Below are 20,692 nucleotides of genomic sequence, written 5' to 3' on the forward strand. Positions count from 1 at the left end.
ACAGCTCCAAAGTTTGTAAAACAAACAAGAATTTTAAATTAATTGCATTGATTAGCTAAGCGAGAGACGGATATTTAAGGAAAAAATATATTATAAAATGTTTATATTAAAAAAGTAAATTTTAGAATGTAAAATAGAACCGCACTGTAACGAATCTGGATGCGCCGCCATTATTATCGTCCGGAATAAAAATTATTTTCATCTCAAACACGAAAGTAGATGAATTAAAAAAGTATATAATAAATACATAACGACTATCAAAATATATGCAGATTGCGATAAACTTTTAAATCCAAATATGGTGTAAGTACTCGAAATCGTCGAATAATCTTCAAAGAGCTAGACAAATCATGGTGGAATTTCTGGTTTGTTGAAGTGCGATGTTGGAATTGTATGATCGGCTGAATATAGAAACGTGTCATAGATGAACTGCTGATGCTGATTTGCTATACGTCACATTTTCGATACTCATTGCTTTATACGGTATATATATAGGTATCCCTCGTACAACACAATTTCGCTCTAACACGGTCTGAAAATTGGGAATATCCTCGTACAACACGACATCCGGTTTCGCTCTAACACGGTTTTTGAAATCCTTCGTACAAAATTTCACAATTTTTAAGTGAAAACTTCGTTATTCTATATTTTTTTTATTCAAATAAGCATGCGTACTGTCTCAAATTTGCCCATGGATTTTAGAGTATTGAAATTTTCAAATTATTTTGTACTTTTCGTCAGATTTACTTTAATGAAAACTGATAGGACAAGGAAGAAAAAATTTGCATTAAATTTCCTATCAACCAGGTGTCATTGTCGTTGCTTTTAGCCCTTAAGAGTGTCACTGTGTTTACTTTTTATAGATTAATCTTCGTATTTAGTAAAGTTTATTTAAACATTTTTAGGTAAATGTTATTAAACATTTTTTAACCGTACCTACGAATGATTACTTCATTGTAAAAATGACGAACGATCTCGGTACTCGAACAATTCGTACTCGAACAATTCGGTATTCGAACACAAATTCTGGAAAAAAGTCGCTCGGTACGCGTAAACGCTAGAAATTTTCGATTAATAACATATTTTTATTTTGTCATCCATAAAAAAATTTTATGATGAAAAATATGAAAATGTTACTGATACTTCTGATCAAGGTTAACAAAAAAGCTGAGATGACAACGATATTTTGTAAAAAGAAAACGCCCTCGTTTAACTAAAATTAATAATAACGCCTAATACAGTACTTTTAATTGTGATTGTTAATTAATTATTGATTGCTTTAATGAGCATATTTCTGTTAGTAACAAAAAATAATAGTATATTTTTGTTAATAACTTTTCGTTCGTAACTCCATGTTTTGCATTAGTCCTTTGTTTCGTATAGCACGAATTCGCATAATATGGCACTTTTTCGGAACGTAACTACCGTATTACACGAGGGATACCTGTATATATGTTAGGCTCAAAGACCAAAAACGCTCCACCACAACGCATTCTAACTTCTCAGATTCAGCCACAACGTGAATTTCGTGTCGTGACATTTTCAAAAATGCGCACAATGAGTTTTGCCATATTCAATAATACCACAAAGCGAAATTTGTGTGTAGATTCTTCTAATAATCAACCAAAATGCGATCTGGAAATGTGTGAATGCCACAACGCGTCGTGAACCCTTATTAATGCAGCCAAGACGCAATGTGATAAAAGTATCTGTGCAAAAATAAGTAACAAATTTCTTTGTTATTTAGAATAAAATCAAATTCTAGTCTATTATATTAAGAATTATACAGAAAATAAACAGTTGGCCTTATTAATCTTATGTCTAATCCTTAAATTTCTAAGACAAACTTCCATTTATAATTTGTTTTACTAATTTTAATATAAAAATTTGTTTGGAATTAGTCTCTTTGTGGGAGTGATTTGCAAATAAATTTCTTATTTGAATTAAATTTATAATACTTTAATAGGTATCTAGGATTTTAAGGTATCACATGTAGGTACAAGAATTTATTAACAAAACAATTAATGGTAAATTGTCTTGACTATGAGTTATAAAAGAAAATGGATATTTATTACACTATGGTTCTTTTAATCATATAACGTTCTGTGACAGGAACTTTCGCTAGAGAGTTTTTTCTGATAATAAATATTGTTCAGAATTAGTTCTTTAAGAAAAAATTATAAATAAATTATTATTTGTTACTTATTTTTGCACAGCTATTTTTATCAAGTTCGTCATGGCTGCATTAATAGGAATCCACAACGTGTTGTGGCATTTACACATTGCCAGATCGCGTTTTGGTTAATTATTAAAAGAATCTCAACACGAATTTTGCTTTGTGGTCTTATTGAATATGGCAAAACGCAATTTTGAAAACGTCACGACACGAAATTTGCGTTGTGGCTGGATCTGAGAAGTCAGAAGGCGTTGTGGTCGATTTTTTTGCTCAGTGACTGTATTCGGTCTTTGGGCATAACATATTTTATATTAGATACTTTATTTTTTAAAATAAATTAATATATTTTAGATTGTTAAACTTTAAAATTCATAACAATATTGTATATATAAAACGTATAAACACATAAAAAGTCTGTTAAATTATAACGCACATTATACATACTTATGTAATAAATGTATTAATTCTGAATAGAGTATGCCATTTGAATATGCAGATTTTAAAAGCAAGAAATTTGCAAATCATCTCTGATAATTTGCAATTTTCTTGTATGAACACACCCATATGCAGATTAGCAAGAAAATATTTTTTCCTGTCACTAAAGCAGTATTTTTTTTTTATTTAACGGTACATTGCATTTAGATTCTTAAGCTAAAATTGACCAACTTTCCTGCAATTTAGTGACTATCTCGTAGATAAAATAGGAAGATTGCAAACTAATATAAATTCTGTATTTTTTTTATCTGTTTGTTAATTAATACTTCAAAAGAAAAACAATAATTAGCAGATTATTAGCAAATTACCTCTGAATTTACATTATTTGTGCCGTAAATTAGGATTACGTTTAAACTTTAAAAACATCTTTAAGATGCATTATGCTATTGCAATTCTATTTATATATTTCGATTTCAACTTCAGAAAAACACCCATTAAGATATTAGAGATAATCTTTACGTTACTTAACAGATCGAAAATGTTTCTGGTAATAATTCCATCAGTAAAGAACTATGTGACAAAAATAGATTTTTTTAAGCAATACACAGAAACCAAAGAGTGAGTAAAAGTTTAATCACCAAAAAAATGTTTTATCTTATAAATGAACAATTATTTATTGTGACATCGTCACAATGCAGGACTGCGATTTTTAATAATATTTTTAACTAACTAAACTTAAAACATATGCTCTCCACCTCAAATTAGTAATGGCTTGCCCCTGTAGTTCATACTTTTCCTGCTGGCAATAGAGTCGTGCCTGTCATCTATTTAACACCTTTCAGAGGAATATGTTTGAACTAAAGTAACATGATATCCGGTTTATAATTAATCAGGGCCTCCTACCCGTACGAATTCCATATGTCTCTCTTCTTTCATTTACATTACTCCGTTCTCGAGATTAAGGACAGACGACAGACTGATAGATGGACAAACGACAGTGGAAATTTATAGGTTTACAATTTTTTCAAATTGTAGCCCAACAAGGATTTGAGAAATTATAATTATCAATATTTGCAATAACTGCTTGAATAATTATACATTTTTTAGCTAAATAGTTATGTATATTTTATTTATTCCTAAATTTTATAAATTTATAATTAAATAGTGAAATATAAAGTGACCACTATTTTATCATTAGAATAGATCTTAGGAAGGTACAGTATACTTTACTATGTATGTATGCTGTAAGTATATATTCAATAATAAAATATAGTATAACTTAGTACGGTGTAATCTAAGTAATTATCATAAACAGCTACTGCAACTTATCAACATTTTGTGTAGTATAATATGAAAGTTTAGAAAAAGAGTATGCAATTTTTTTAATCAATAAGACTCAAATTTCATATTCATAACAGTATTATTTCTAGCAGATGTCAGGTATACACAGTATATTTTCATAAAAAAATTGGAATTAATGTAACTTAGTAAATTTTCTATTAGCTTTCTGTACATAGATTACCTCTCTGGAAAAAGAAGGAAAAAAATGATTCGCTAAGATCCTTTTACAAATTAACTTTTACCACAATGCTAATCGTATTAAATTTTAGCTTAGTATAATAAGCATTTACTCTAGAAAATCGAAAATATGTTCAACAACGAATTGATTAATATTAAAGTTTTAATCACAATAAATTATCTTCTTTACTAGAGTTAATCTGAAGGAATGAGCTTGAATACTTAAGCATATTATTGGTGGACTTTCGAAGAGACTCATTTACTAAGGTAAATTCGTGAATGTAATTACTTAACACCCAATTCGATAATAGATGAGATTATAAGATCATGTAAGAGAATTGCACTTCAAAAGCTTAGTAAGCTTATTTGAGATGATTTTAACAGATTAAGAACATATTCCGAAAAGGTCTAAAAATTTGATTAATTTATTTAATCAAAATCTTTATGTTGAATCATTATTGTTGTTTTACATTGTTTATACGAAGAATTCTGTTAATTTTTCAAAATTATTGTAGAAATAAACAAAGAGTAGTACAGTAAAATATTATTTATAAATATAGAATTTTTAAACAGTTTTTATTACCCACATTTAATTTTTTAAGATTTTCATAAACTTTTACAACTTTTTATTTTATAGATTTTTGTCCAATGAAATTATTACCAGAAAAAGTGTTAAATTAAATTATATAATTAATAAAAGTAATAATAATAGATATCTTTACTAAAAGTAAACCGTTTAATGTAAATTTTTTTCACTTAAGATTAAAAAAATATAAAATTATTACCAAAGATAATCATTAAAAATATTCCCTTATTGTATTGTTTTATTGATGGATATTTTCTGCTATTGAAAGTATATTTGATATTATTCAAATGCAATAAAATAACTATCAAAATTATTGTTTTAAATAAAATATAAATTTTCCTATATAAAAATGTTATAAAATATAAAAATGTTATAAAATAATTATTATATTCCATTCGCGCAATAAAAATTAAAGCATAAAAGCAGTAAGTAGAATGTTGTTTGTGTATAAATTTATTTAATAACTTATTGCATTGATTGCAGAATAAAAAAATATTTGTTAATATATTTTTGTCATAACTTTATGTATAATGTTTAAAAATTTTTTTAAAATTAAGTAAAGATTTAAAGCTTAAAAAAGTAATTTTCCTTACTCGATCGAACTAACAGAACAACAATAAAAAAAAGCTAATCAAGTTACTTTTGTATAATACCAAAAATGGAGAAATTTTTTTTTAATTAAAAATAAGTCACATTAGTTAAGTACGAGTCTAGAATTCAGTTAATTGTTTGAAAACCAACGGACAGTTAATGATATTTGCTATTCATAGAGCATCTGTAAGAAATGCACTTGCCTCATGTTGGGTAGCGTTGATACCGGCCATGAATACCACTTGGATTGTTGCCATGGCAATCAGTAAATTCAATAAAATAGGAGAGGATTCTGGACAGTTTTTTCTGGAAAAGAAACTCGTAGAATTTAAACTCCGAAACTAAACATTTATATTTTTTGTTGCTAAAGTAAACATTAAAATTTAAAATCAAAATCTGTAATTAAAATAGAATAATTATATTAATATAAAAAGGATAAATTGCAGATAAAATGTATAATTTAAAAATTCAGACAATGTTCAGACTGTTAATTGTTTTTCGTTAAAATAATAATTTTATACTAAATCTCATTAAAATGTAAATAAAGTATTGTGTAAAATATTTCTGGAGAATGCATATATATTTTTTCTTCTTAAATTTAAAGTTTATTTAATGATAATTAAATATTGTACTCATTAGAATTATCGTTTAAATTAAAATGTATTTTTCCCTTGTACCTGTATCTATGAAGGTTGGCAATTAACGTCAATACCACAGCTATAAAAGACACACCACAACTGGCAACGATGACACGACTAAATGAATGAGATGGATATTCTTTGATCTGGAATTAAAAAAAAACAACAATAATCTGTTTAAATGCTTAATTAAATTTCATATTTCATACGTTTCGCTTCTTAATAACTTTCGCATGAAATAATAAATTAAAGTATTTTTCAAACTACTCATTAAATTAAACATTTTGTAATGTGATTGATTTATTCGTTTATCTTGATGTAATTTATTAGTTTGTATGTCTGTTCTAATTACTGTTAAGGAATTTAAAAAGGAATAATTTCACTTTATACTAATATGCTTGGCATATATGTCAAAGAAAATGGTTCCACAGATTTCTATATATAACTATTTTTTAGTACAAGAGCATCTCATCTCTAGCTATCATTCATCTCTTTTGTAGGACTACCCTGGGGTCTTTTAGCATCCATTCTTGATTCTAAGACCTGAGAGAAAACAATTTTTATCATAAAGCTGGACGTTTCAAAGATATTTTTAGGATTCTCTCTTTTTATCACCATTCTTCGATTTTCTCCCTGCAGTAACCAGGTTAGATTTAATAATAGTTTAAAAGCACAGAAATACATATCGTAATAATGAAGGATATGTCATTATATGTCAATATTATTTAATTAAACTTACCAATGGATAGAATTCAATTGTAAACAAATATATCGGATATACATTATACACGTATATGTAAAAAATTTTAAAAAGTACATTTCGTAGCCATTAAAATTTAAAAAAAAAAAATAAATTTTGATGCAGATATATTTGAAATAAACTTGCAAATTTCGTTATATAGAAGTACGAGTATATTTTTTATTTTATAAAATAATATTTCATTTTAAATAATAAAATAATGTTTTGTTGACTTTTGAATGGCACACAACAATAATTTTTTTATTCTTTTTTTTTGCTGTTGGGACTTCAAGAAAAAATAATCTTAAAGCGAAGAAAACCTAATACGTGACAATTCTGGCAAAGAGAACAAATTTTGCAAATTATTCTTTCTGCTAGAGAAAGAATTTCCCTTAGGTATCTTCCTTTCTACGGCTACTTACACAGTAACTACAAATCCATCAATTTAAATCGTCTTTTTTTTATTTAGCTTTAGAATCTACTTCCATTTTAGAAGTCCAAAAGTAGAGAAAAGAAAAGGAAACAGAAAAGAATGGATTGTTTCTTTGCTACAGATTAAAATAAAAGATGAATTCGAGAAATACAAAATAGCCAAAAAGATTACAGTTTAAAAATCATTGAAAGGAAAATAAAGCTATCTTTTGAAAAACAGCTCTTTCAAAATATCCATAAATCATTTTATCCTTATATTTTTTTAACTTCAAATATATATATATATATATTTAAACTTAAAAATGAATTAATCATGATTTTTCTGCGTATTTGCTATCGAGTTAGCAACAATTGAATAGAGTATAATAAATCAATTATTTTGTCAGCTTATTACAGATACGTCCAACATCACCCTTTCAAACTAATCATAGATTCATTGAAATTACAAACTAGCCAACTGGAGAAATGAGTTAATATATATAAAGTTAAGCAATTTATGGTAAGAGGAAAATTAAATGACATACTGTATTGAGAAAATTTACTACAGGCTATGAAATTATCATCACAGTTTTAAAATTAATAAACCAAATGCCTACCAGTTACGTTCCTAAAACATTGAATTGAATTGTCATTCTATTAAATGATATATACTAATATTTTAATTAATTGAAACTTGGAATGACATAAATGCATTTTGTAATATTAAAATTCATGCAAAGTAAGAGAAGTTTTGTCAAGTTAAATTCTGATATGTTGGATATACGATTTACAAATTAGTTAATAATGCGTTTGTTAACGTTTCTATCACATTAATCTATTATTTGTTTTAAATTTATGAAGACTATACGATTAAATTGGTGCCGTGATCCCTAAACTCGATAAAACTATAGAAATTTCACTATTATTAATTAATAAAATTATTTAAATTATTAATATTTTTAATACATTATATTATTTAAATTATAAAAAGTTCGGTAATAAAATATATTTCCATCTTCTCACTTCTAAAAAATGTTTAAACTTTTCCCATTTCGAATAGGGAACGTTAGATTTGATCGTACTTATTCAAGTAGTTTCGAAAAATCCTCATAAAACCTTGAATAATGAAATGGTAAAATGCATTACTTACTCCCCGAAGGCCAAATTGTTAAAATTTTTTTGCTTCGCGTGTAAAATTTATTCTGTGAATTTCATCACTCCAGTATAAAATCATCGCATCTATTATAATATACCCACGAATAAAATAATAACAATAAGTTTTGAATTTTTTTAAAATAGGATCTTGTACAAAAGAAAAATTCAAATGATCGATTTTAGTTTGTATCTGAGATATTAGTTCATAAAATTCTCCATAGCTGAAATATTTTTAATAAAAAATTTTAATATTATTCACACGAAAGGAATTATCGTTAGCTTTAATTAAAAATAAAAAGACACAAACATTTAGACATTTTTAAAATTAAATTTACCATTTTTTTAAAAGAAACATACACCAGTCAATTTTTTCTAAATTTTTAAATAATATAAAAGCTAAGTGATATTCAAATACATGAGTTACATATATTATTTTACTTTATCATATTGGAACACTCAATCATCAATAAGTACGCATTATTGTAAGAATAATACAAGAAATAATGGTAATAATTTGTAAAAGCAATAACTATGATAAAATTTTCAAGACATTCATTTAAATATAATGCTCCAATAAACGGGAAGAATTGACACGCAATGTATTTTATAGAACGTATATTTAAATTATAATTTTTAATATTTTGTCTTATTTTATGAAAATATTATTCTATATAAAGGCGCACAGATAACTCAGCCCTAAATAATTTACGTGAATTATTCTAATAGCTTTCTCTAAACTGAAAAGAAGGATATTTTCTTCTTGTTTCAAAACTGGGACACTGTACTTCCGTTTAATATAGAAAATTTCAATAATTTAAATATAATTATTGAAACAGAATATAAAGAATTCGAAATAAGAAACGGTAAAATATTGATGTTTTCTAAAATTTAGGTTTCTAGTAGGCAATCGATCCTGATAGAAAAAAACCATTTGGATAAATGCTTTACTTTTGATTACGCTAGCATGTTAAAACCCTTTCTTCTTGTTAAAAAAAGTAGAAGATTAAAATTGAATAATTATTATTCTACTTATAATTTAAATAATTTGGAAATTAATTTTTTTATTAAATAAATATAGACAATTAGATAATTTTAAGGCAATAAATCCTATCAACATCGAGATCTAAAGATATTTATCTTTATTCTTTGCATTTTAATATGCAAAGAATAAAGATGCTGTTATAAATAAAATGAATTTTCATGTTTGTAGTAAACATAATATAAAGTTTAGAAGCAAATTAAATAATTTATAATAAAAAATCAGAGATATTTTAAGAAAAGAAATGAAAGGAATATTAAAAAGATTTCTTATTTATGCATTTGTTTATATTAAACATAAACTATTTTAAAATTTATGAATGCTAAAAATTTTATATTTTTAAATTAAATTTATTAAATTTAACTACTTGTATAAATTGAAATAAATTTAATTTATTTGATTTTATTTTAAATATATGAAATTTTTCCTACCCTTTTCTCGGATTTTTGTAAAATTAAAGCCACTGCAAGTAGATCTTGGCAATGACACGTGATGGTATCCTTCTTTCTAAATACTATATGACATCGTTCGGTAGACCAGATTCTAAAAATACCCTTTTTTTAATTAAAAATATTGTAACTATTAAGGTTTAATTTTATTAATTTTTAATATAAAGTTTTTCATCAAATGTTTTTATGTCTAAGACAGATACGATGATATTTATATATTTAAATTTAACAAAATATATTAAAGTATTTTTTTAAAATGTTATAAAATTATAGAAAATTTAGTAGAATTTTTAAATGATTTTGTTCTATATATGCTATAGAAAATGTTAATTCTATAAAGATATAAATAGAACATTTTAAAAATTTTTTTCTCCTTTTTTTATCTGCTGTAATTTTAATTAAAGAATTTTTTAAAATTAACCAGTTAATCTTACTTGCTAGAATTTTGCAGCACTGCACAACTGTGGACATATTCACCTTCATTTTGTACCTTCAACAACCGAAAAAAAAAGTTATTTTTAATTATAGAATTGAATTTTATCGATAAAATTCCTCTATTAAGCTATTAATAAATTTAATAAAAATGCTTTATAATAAAATTATGAATTATGTAAATGTAAACAAATCCACTAAAGTGTAAATTTAATTTTAAAGTATTGATTTATCTTTATTATTATTTTTCTCCTTTGCTTGGTTTTACGGTTAAACATTTTCAAGTTTTGTTTATATCAATCTATCAACAAGAAAATTATTCAAAAAAATATTCCGAGATTAGTCATGCTGAATATATCTATTTTAAAATAGAGAAAAAAATGTTTCTAACTAGTTTTTTTCCCCTAACCTTATTCATTTTCAGCGTCACTTCAAAAGGAATTGGTTGAGGGGAAACAGAAGTAATGGCCGTTGCTATGACTACGTCGCTGTTCAACATCATCCTGGCCGTATTCAAGATTTTTCCCAGATGCTGGATCCAAATAAAGGCAAAAGCCATATTTTCCACATCAGAGTCTGAAAGATTTCCAAAAATTAATTTTTAATGTTACGATATAGTATAATTAAACGTGTGACTGAAAAGATATTAATGCGATGAAGATTTAAGTTAAATTATTTTAAATCTTTGCACTGAAATATGTAAATTATTGGAAATCTTTGCAACAAAACTTGTAAATTATTCTTACATTCAATATTAAGAAAAGTAGGAAAATATTCATCTTTTTCTTCTGTGCTATTATTATTTGGCCAAATGTGATCGATTGAAGTTTGTTTATTAAATAGAGACATCACTAAAATAGAAAATGAACTGAATTAATTCATTCTTTAGATTTTAATATAAAATATTATTAATATAATTTAATATAAAAATTTACCTATATTTTGAGAAGAACGAAATACTAAGGCTCTTCTTTCTATTCCTAATAAACTATGTAGCGCTTTTTGTGCTAAAATTTCTAGACCAAGAATAACTTGAGCAGATTTTGTTGATAAAAGATACTGGAGAGAAATAACTTAAATATTACAAAATAACCGAGAAATAATTAAAAATATTACATTCATTAAAATATAATCAGTCCTTAATATTAAATATAAAAGAATTGTTTCAAATGCTTACATTTTTTTCTGAATTAGATGAAAATGTAATAACTTTCCTAGTTAATAATTCGTCCGCGCATTGCAAAAGATCCTTAAACAAATATAAGATAATTCTATTTTGAATTTATGTATATCTATTTAAATTTATTTAGAGTTTTAAAAAAATTATTCAGAAAGTAAATAGATTATTTTAAGAATAAAAAAAAAGTCATCCTAAGTTGTTGCATTATTCTACTATAATTAATAAACACATTATACACTTTTCTTATGAAACTAGAGGTTAATTAATTAATTTTTTTATAGATTATGAATAGGCAATCAATGTAAATTTTTTTCTGTGTTGGATTTACTTTTTTTTTTTTGTAAACTTATAAAAGTGAACAATTACTGTTCATGATAAACACGAAGAGGGCTTACAGCCACGTATGCAACGTCACTATCGCTGTCAGCACGCAGGTTAACGTCGGCTATCAACATTTTTTCTAATACATCTATTGTTTGCAATCTGTCAACAGGGCTGAGTATATTCGCAACAGGTAAATAATCAGCTAGTTCTTCAGCTAGATGATATAAACCCGTCAGTAATCTCTTATGAAGGTGGTAGAGAACCTGAAAGATAGAACAAGGTTTAAAGAGATAAGCCATGCGAGGAAATTAATTTCAAATTTTAAAAAGTAATAAAATAATAATAATAATTTTAATTAAATTTATTTTAAATTTACATAATTTTACAATAACATTTTAAAAAATAAATAAAAGTTTGTATATTATTATTATTTTTTTTATAGTAAATCGTAAACAAAATTATTACATTTAAAGCATTTTGATAAGATTCATTTCTAACAAAAATGGAAAAATGTGATTTATTACTGGAATTATTTCTCGTTTTTTTAATGCAGAAAGTGTCGTTATTAGCATTGATTGTAACCGGTGGTAATCAAATCGTCATTTGTCATCGACTGACCTGTTTTACAGTAGATATTTTTGCTCTGTTTATCAGAAAATTCTTTTCTGGAAATCACCAATATAACCCGAAGATAAGGAATTGTGATCGGGAGATTAAAGGCATTTACAGTAGTGGTTATATTAAGTAGAAAGAGAAGATAAGCTTGCTTTGCTATCGAAGGAACGTGAGAGTGATACACAGTATTGTGGACTTACAATCAGTATGATAAAAATGATGAATGAACCTCTTTGCTTCATTTAGGCACCACAGTACATGTTAGGAATCCCTTATAAATCACTGTAATCAAAAGTTACATAACTAAAGTTACGATCGAGTTTGTCTTAAATGATCATTCTGAATGTTGAAATTAATGAATTTAATTATAAAAGTGACATTTCTCTCATTTAATCACCACTAACTTCAGATACATAATATAATCATTTATTCAATAATTTTATTAGACACATTTATAAATTTGCAGTAATAATAAAATTTATTTTAGATTTTAAATATATTATATAATTAAATATATTTAAGGAAAAATTAGTTTGGAGCATTAAAATTAATATTTATTTTCATGTTTATTTCACCGAAACACATTGAAAATTGTAAATAAAAATTAATATAATTTTATAATTAAATTATAATTATTCACTTTTTATGCTGAAAATGCCCAATAATTTCCATTTGTGTCATTTCTAAAAAAATAACACATATTTAAAAGTTAGATTAAATAATAGCAGATTTCGATAATTTACTACACTATTTAATTAATATACTACCCAAAATTATTCATCAGATTTTTAAAAAATCAAAGTTATAGCTTCAAAATTCTGATAAAAATTGACGTTTCTAATATATTACGTCGTTATAAAAGAGCTATTGAATGAAAAAATATTAAAAAGAGAAAACGATTTAATTAAATAGAATTATACTTAAACTACATATTGTTTCATTTAAAAAAATATACATTAAAATATTTAAATGTCATTAATATTAACAACCCTAAATCAATTATTAACTTGTATTTACATGGAATTTGTTAACAAGCATGACACATTTTGAAACTTATTTTCAGTGAACTTTCATAAATGGGAACAGAGATAATAATCTATATTTTATCTTTTTTATAATTTTTTAAATAAAAAAATTAATCTGATAATCTAAATATTCATTATTATTACATTACAGTTACTATAGAAACTGTAATGTAAAAATAATGGATATTTAGAGACCTTGGTTGTTAGATACTTACAGAATTTGAGACAGATGAGATGGTGCCTAAATTAATTATAAACGATTATAATATTTATATATTCTTATATTTTTTAGAGGTGAAAACTCCTCTAAAAGATAAGAATATATAAATGAATCAATAAAAAGAAATTATTTATAACGTATATACGAAACATTAAATTTTGGACCCCAAAATTTAATCTCTTAAATAAAACGAAAACTAAATAAATAAGGGGCTAAAATTAAATATAAAGGGAGCCAGCAGGACCAAATCGTCCTGCTGGCTCCCTTTCTGTCTGGCTTAGACATATATAAAATCAATTAGCAATAAATTCTTTGAATGTAATGGTTATAAAATTTAATTTATATTTTCAGTTTTTATTTTATTTTATTTAAATAATGTTTTATTTGTTTCCTATGCCATTTTAAATAGAAACACTAAAACGTATAAAAGTTTACAAATAAAATAAGACAAATCTCTAACATTTTCTTAATTTGTATACCTATAAATTCCCACTGTCATTCGTTCGTCTGTCTGTCCTTCCTCAATCTCGAGAAAGGAGTTAGTTAGATTTACATCGAGACCAGCTGTGGAAAGCCTAGGGGCAGGAAGCCCCGAGTTATATGTGAATGTCTGATGCAAATTGGAACACATGTTATTTAAATTCAAAATTTTCTCCTGAAAGGAGTTGGATAGATAACCGGCACGACTCTCTTGTTAAAGGATGATGTAGAGGGGCAAAACACTACTAATTTGAGGTGGAGAATATGTTTTAATATTTAATCTTGATTTTATATTTTAAGTTAGGGTAAAATGATTATTCTTGAATTTATAATTTAAATTGGTAGTTTCATTAAAAATAATTTAGGATGAATGAAGAGAAAACCTAGAAGTACAAAATTATTACATACTGTATTTTAAAAGTTCTGAATATAATTAAGCATAAAATTAATATTGTAAACGGCTAATTTTCAAACTTGCAAAATTTTAATATTTAAAAGAATAAATTTTAGCCTCACAAATATTATTTATAAACACACAAAAACATTTTAGAACATTTCATTTAACCTTTCTAGTAATTTATTATAATGATTCTCATTACGTTAAATTATATTCAATTTACAAAAATTTAGAAAAAGATACAAAAATTTTATAATTAATTAAGAATGGCAATCTAAACCAATTTAGCAAATTATAGTTTTTTCCTCCCCTTACTATTTCTAAAGGCATTTTCTTTCATTTTGAATCTTACTTAAATTATCACATAATTTCGTTGAATATGTCGATTATTCTTTTCAAGCAATTTCGTTTTTATTGAACAATTTTGATGATACTATTAGAAGTTTTAATAAAATTTATCAATTTTAATTCACACTGTACAGTTTAAACTGATTTTTCTATTACAAAGTGCAATTTAAATAAAATAAAATAAAGAAAGACGTATCGATTTCTGTTCGAAATTAACATTGAATGTGAAAAAATAGAAAGTTACTTTTGTTCTTGTAAAGTTTCAAAATTGCATTTGTCTAGCAGATATGACGAAAAGTAAGGTTTCCTATTTTTTAAATCTTGAATATAAACAAGATAAATGCTAAAAACAGATTTAGGCAGGGCCAATCCTAGTAGCTTACGAGACATGGGATAATTCAATCAATGCGGGAAGTCATTGCGGCTAAATATATTTTTTAAAGACTTTTATTTTATATTATATATATTTATTTAAAGGCGTCAATTTTATTTTAAGATAAACTTACACTTCTACAATCAAAATAATAGAAAGTTTATTTATTTTTACAAATAAGCGGAAAGTCCCGAAGGATAATTGATATCTACCCCCAAATTAACAAATATACAAACATAAATATAAATAAAACAAATAAAGGAAATTAAAAAAACATTTAAATAAAATTAAAAATTGTATAACGCGTTTTTAGATTTTAATTTAAAACAAGAAAAATTAGGAAATAAAAAATCATCAAAATTATTTAAATTTCGAGTAATACGATAAACAAAAAGATACTCAAATGAAAAAAATGGAGTGAACACACAAGATAAAGGTGGTCAGTTTTTCGAAGAAAGTGTAAAAATGGCCGATCATAATAAGTTTTTCACTTTTATGTATTATTTTTCGAGAAAAGTAACGTTTTTTTAACCATGAAACACATTAGATGATGATATAGTATCAGGACATAATGAGCAATAAAAATGTCAATATCATTTATGCTAAACATAACTCATATTAATGTTTGACGAGCTGCCTCCAAGCGTGGAGTCCAGAGAGGCCTCCATATTTCCTCTATGTGACAATCTGGATATATACATTTCATCTATTTTTCGAAATAGTTATCTGTTGAGGCATTTATCATAACAATAGCTCAAAAAATCAAAATTTGATGAAAAGAAAGATGCGTCTTTACGGACTTCTACAATGTTTAATTTTTTGAAGATTTTCACCAGGTTGGAAGCGTAGAATTTAAAGGTGCTTCTTTAATCGGATAAAAGAAGAAAGCCCGACTATACCAAATCAGAATTATAAGTAGAATGAACTAGACAATCAATGTTATAAACAGTATGTGGTCAGTCTTCATCGTGAAAAAGCCAATCCTTGTGTTTTCCCCCTGTTCCCCAAACAGAAGAAGTATCTTCAAGCTCTGTTCCAGTCTGATATAGACTTCAAAAAGAAGCTAAATATTATTTTATGTCCACAGAAAATCTTTTTTCGTCGCCAAAGTTTTGATTCATTTATCTACCACTACTATAATGGCAGAAAAGGCAGTTCTATCGAAAAAAGATTGAATATTTACCTATGTTTCGTGTATCCGCATTATTACTTATTTGCATTGAAAATAAAAAATCCAGAAAAAATTACTTTTTGACTTTTCTATATATTTCACTAAGTCGTAAGACAGTTGAGATTGTAACACATTAATAACAGATCCCATTGTTCTTTTTAATTATTAGTATTTCATAAAAATAAAATGTTTATTTTTCAATTATAAAGTTTTATAACCAATATACTTTTATTTGAATAATTAAATAAAGGGTCAATTTAATCCCTTTCGAAGTCTCTGGCCAATTTTTGAGGATTTATATAGATACAAACGAAGAATAAAAGTATTAGTAATGAGTACTAAAAAGTTAGAAAGTTACTTTTGAAAGTTGAAAATGAAGTTCCTAAGAAGACGAGACGCCTGGCTATAGCGGGTATGAGACCTGAATTTCGTCAACAAGTCAAAATTAAAATTAAAGTAGGTAATGTTTTATATTAATAATTTATTTATTTTATTATTTTAGAATAAAATATGCTCCTTGTAAAATAATAATTTATCTTGTACTTATATCTTTTAATGTTTTTCTAATTTGATAAAACGATATAATTTCTGTAAACTTTGTTAATGGAGATGTAATACACTGTAAATGCCTTAACTATTTAAAGTATAAATAATTACATAAGATACATTCTTCAAATTAAGTTTTCTAAGAAGCAATTATTTTATTATTTAATATTACATTTTAACAGAATTGAAATGTAATTTATAACTAAATTAAAAATTTTTGTAATCTTCGGTGATTAAAAGTTTGAATGGCATTCATAATTTTCGCTCGAATATTATAAATTTAGAAGGATAGAAACTGTCCGAAAGGACCATATTTCCTAAAAGTACTAAGGACTCAATTACTCCTCTCTAGGAGAATACAAAAACAATCAAGGCTAGTAGTTGGTTCCGAGATGAGTGCTTGGAGTTTTCCGGGTTTTTAACATCTAAATATGGACAAGTTTTCTACAAGTCCTCCCAGGAGCATCCCTTCTTGGCAGATTGCCTTATCCTATTAAACCAAACTCAGTTTTTAAGAGAATATTTGTATTTACTAAATACAAAGCGTGATAAATAAAGTATAAAAGTTCAGTAAGTGTAAATTGAAAATTTGGCGCAAATCGCTCAATGGGTTTGAAGTGTATAAAGAACAGACACGTAAACAGACACATTCTATTTTATATAAAAGAATTTATCAGATTAGAGTCTAATAAAAACAAATAGGTCTACATGCTTCTTATAGAACGAACGATAGTATTTTATAAGTTTTTTTCCAATAAATACATATTTAAAAATTATATTAATTTTTCCAAAATAGACACTTATTTCTAAAAAAATAAACACTCAAATTACTTTTATTATTCCATTTTTATTTCATTTACTAATTTTTTATGTTTAAAAGTTAAATAAGAATATTACTATATTTCAATTACTTTTTTCACAATAACGGAGGGATGTTTCATAAAGATTATTACTTATAATATCCATTTAATAATAAAAAAGTTATCTTTATACTAAATAAAAAAATTATTGTTATTACAATTAATCTATGAAAAACTAATTGAATGTTCATGTTAATATTTTTGAATTAAAACGTATTTACAGAGATGGAAAAAAATATGAATGTGAGATTAGCTAGAACAGCTATTTAAAAGTTTCTTTTAATAGAAACAAATGGAAAAGTCTGATAAATGAAAAATTAGCTAAATGTAAATGTGATTACTTTTTACTAACAGCAAACCAGTTGAAAAAATACCATCTCCATTAATAAAGTGATAAATATAATGTGATAGAAAAATTAGAAGTTTAGCAAATATTGATAATACAAAACAGACATCCTTAAAATCCTTTGTAATTTTAATTAAAAATTTATTATTAAATTAGAATATAAATATATTGTAAACAGACATCACCTTCTCTCTTAAAAAAAATCAAATGACATAAAGTGAAAATAAGCAAGTAAATGCGAAGATAGTTCATTTTAGATATGCAGAGCAAAGAAAAATCCATCGAAACAACCAATTTATACGAAAATTTCTGTTTATTAATTTATAGAAATAGTGAATTTCGAAAAAAATATGATAATTTAAAATACTGGTATCCCTCGTATAACACGTTCTGAAAAATTGTCGTGTTATACAAATCCTTGCTTTACGAAAGAAAGGACTAATATAAAACATGGGGTTAGGTTCCAGAAGTTAGCAAAAATATACTATTCTTTTTTGTTACTAAGAGAAATATGTTTATTAACCCAACAACAACCGACTATTCCCGTACAAATTCGTCGAAAGAAACACCTTACGACCTCCACAAACAGACTTGCAATTAACAGCACCTCCGAGTCAGGAACAAGTTCGTACTAAAACACTGGGGTTTACTTTCCCCAGATTTCCGTTGCGTCCAACGAGCGAGACAGTTAGAACTTCGGTAACAACGATCCTAATCCGATCCGATCCGATCCGATCCGATCCGATCTTTCCGATACGAACTCAGCCGATTCCGATACGAACTCACGATACGACCACTGTTCCCGCCGAATATACTGAATCTGCTTAAATAGTGTCCGGCGTTTGAATCGTCCACCAATCAAATTTGAATGTTCCCACAACAGCCGCCAACGGTCATTTCCCGCCAGCCAATCGTCCGTCTGTCGTCGACTTGAAACTCAACGGTTCTTCTAACGGTCGCTTCTAACGGCCGATCCTAACGGCTTTTCCGTTATGAAAGTTCGTTATAATAAACCAGGGCGGAAATCGCTCGCCTAGCGATTCCAAACCCTACATTGCTGAAATTTTTAATCAAGATCAACAAAAAAGCTCAGAAGATGACGATATTTTGTAAAAAGAGAACCCTCTCGTTTCACTAAATTTAATATTAACACGTAATACTGTATTTTTAATTGTGTTTGTTAATAGTCGGTTGTCGTTGGACTTAATGTTTGTGCATATTTAATTGTGACTCTAATTTGTATTATTTTGTACATTTATATTGTAAATATAAACTTTGTGTTTCGTCAAACCGACTGAGTGGTTATTTTGAACATTACTAGCAACGTCTTTTATTTATTTATTTTTTATTTTTATCATAAAATCTTTTATGCATGACAAAATAAAAAGTAAAATTATTTTATTAATCGAAAATTTGTTCTAGCGGTTCGCATTTGTTCAATCGAAGATCGAGCAATTTATTTTCCAGAATTTGTGTTCGAATACCGAATTGTTCGAGTTTGGAACAGTTCGAGTATCGAGATACCGCCCTATGTTGTTCGTCATTTTTACGAATGATTACTTACCTATGGTTAAAAAAAGTCACTGAAAATGTTTATATAAACTTAACAAAAAACGAAGATTAATCTATAAGAACAAAACACACTGACACTCTTAAGGGATAAACTCTGAAAGCAATTACAACGACACCTGGAAAGCTAGGACAAGTAAGAAACAAATTGTACTATCAGTTTTTGTTAAAGTAAACCTGACGAAAGGCAAAAACCCAATTAAAAAGTTCAATATTCTAAAATCCATGGGCAAATTTGAGACAGCTTACTTGAATACAAAAAATATCGAATAAAAGAGTTTGCGCTTAAAAGTTGTGAAAATTTGTACAGAAGATTTCTCAAATTCTCGAACCGTGTTAGAGCGAAACCATATTGTAGAAGTGCCGTGTTGTACGAGGGATACCTGTACATATATTAATTTTAAGAAATACAAACAGTAAGGAGAATATACAGACGTTAATTTTTTTCAATTTTCTCTTGTCGCAATTAATATATCTATACTTTCTTATAAAGTTTATTTTAGTTTCATTTTTATCTATTGCAGCATCTCCTAAATCATAATTAATTAAAGAATTTTTATTTTAAAGTAATGAATTATGTATTAAATTACATTTATTTACATGCATTTAAATTATAACTGAATTCAGTTAATACAGAATATAACGTGCTTTAATGAAATGTATTTATATTTATAAAACAAATTTATATGTATTTTGTTTAAATGTTTATAAGTTATATAATGTTTACATATAATTGTGGGTATTTTTAAATGCTAGTGATATATTTAAAGTAAAGAAAATGATTCTAAAATCATCTTAACATTTGAAAATTTGTATGACTTTTTGAATATTATTAACAAATAAAAAGTTTCTTTCAATATAAAAGTTAATAAAAAATTTAAACTAATTTCTACTTTTAACTGATAAAAATTAATACGAATAGCTTCACTTTATTGGATTACAAAAATACAATTAAAAGTTTGAAATTCTGTTCGTGTGTAACAACAAGAATGTAATGGCATTTATCTTGAAATAATACTACACAAAGTACTTACATCATGTAACATTATTGAAAAAAATAAAATAAAAA

At 25.8% G+C, this 20,692-nt stretch overlaps 1 protein-coding gene across 2 annotated transcripts in view; it reads right to left on the reverse strand.

Annotated features, from left to right (window-relative positions):
* The window catches only part of LOC136981437 (adhesion G protein-coupled receptor L4-like), a 139,837-nt gene that overhangs the window by 7,374 nt on the left and 111,771 nt on the right, over positions 1-20,692 (reverse strand). For both annotated transcript variants that reach the window (XM_067277762.1, XM_067277763.1), the window contains exons 4-12: positions 11,745-11,936; positions 11,347-11,418; positions 11,105-11,228; positions 10,916-11,020; positions 10,579-10,745; positions 10,172-10,227; positions 9,720-9,831; positions 5,984-6,090; positions 5,510-5,612 (exon numbers count right to left, since the gene is read on the reverse strand). In XM_067277762.1, coding sequence (XP_067133863.1) covers positions 5,510-5,612; positions 5,984-6,090; positions 9,720-9,831; positions 10,172-10,227; positions 10,579-10,745; positions 10,916-11,020; positions 11,105-11,228; positions 11,347-11,418; positions 11,745-11,936 — 1,038 coding nt within the window. The remainder of the gene's footprint in view (positions 1-5,509; positions 5,613-5,983; positions 6,091-9,719; positions 9,832-10,171; positions 10,228-10,578; positions 10,746-10,915; positions 11,021-11,104; positions 11,229-11,346; positions 11,419-11,744; positions 11,937-20,692) is intronic.

This window comes from Centruroides vittatus, unplaced genomic scaffold (assembly GCF_030686945.1).
Source record: "Centruroides vittatus isolate TY-2023 unplaced genomic scaffold, ASM3068694v2 contig_754, whole genome shotgun sequence".
Lineage (NCBI taxonomy): Eukaryota > Metazoa > Arthropoda > Arachnida > Scorpiones > Buthidae > Centruroides > Centruroides vittatus.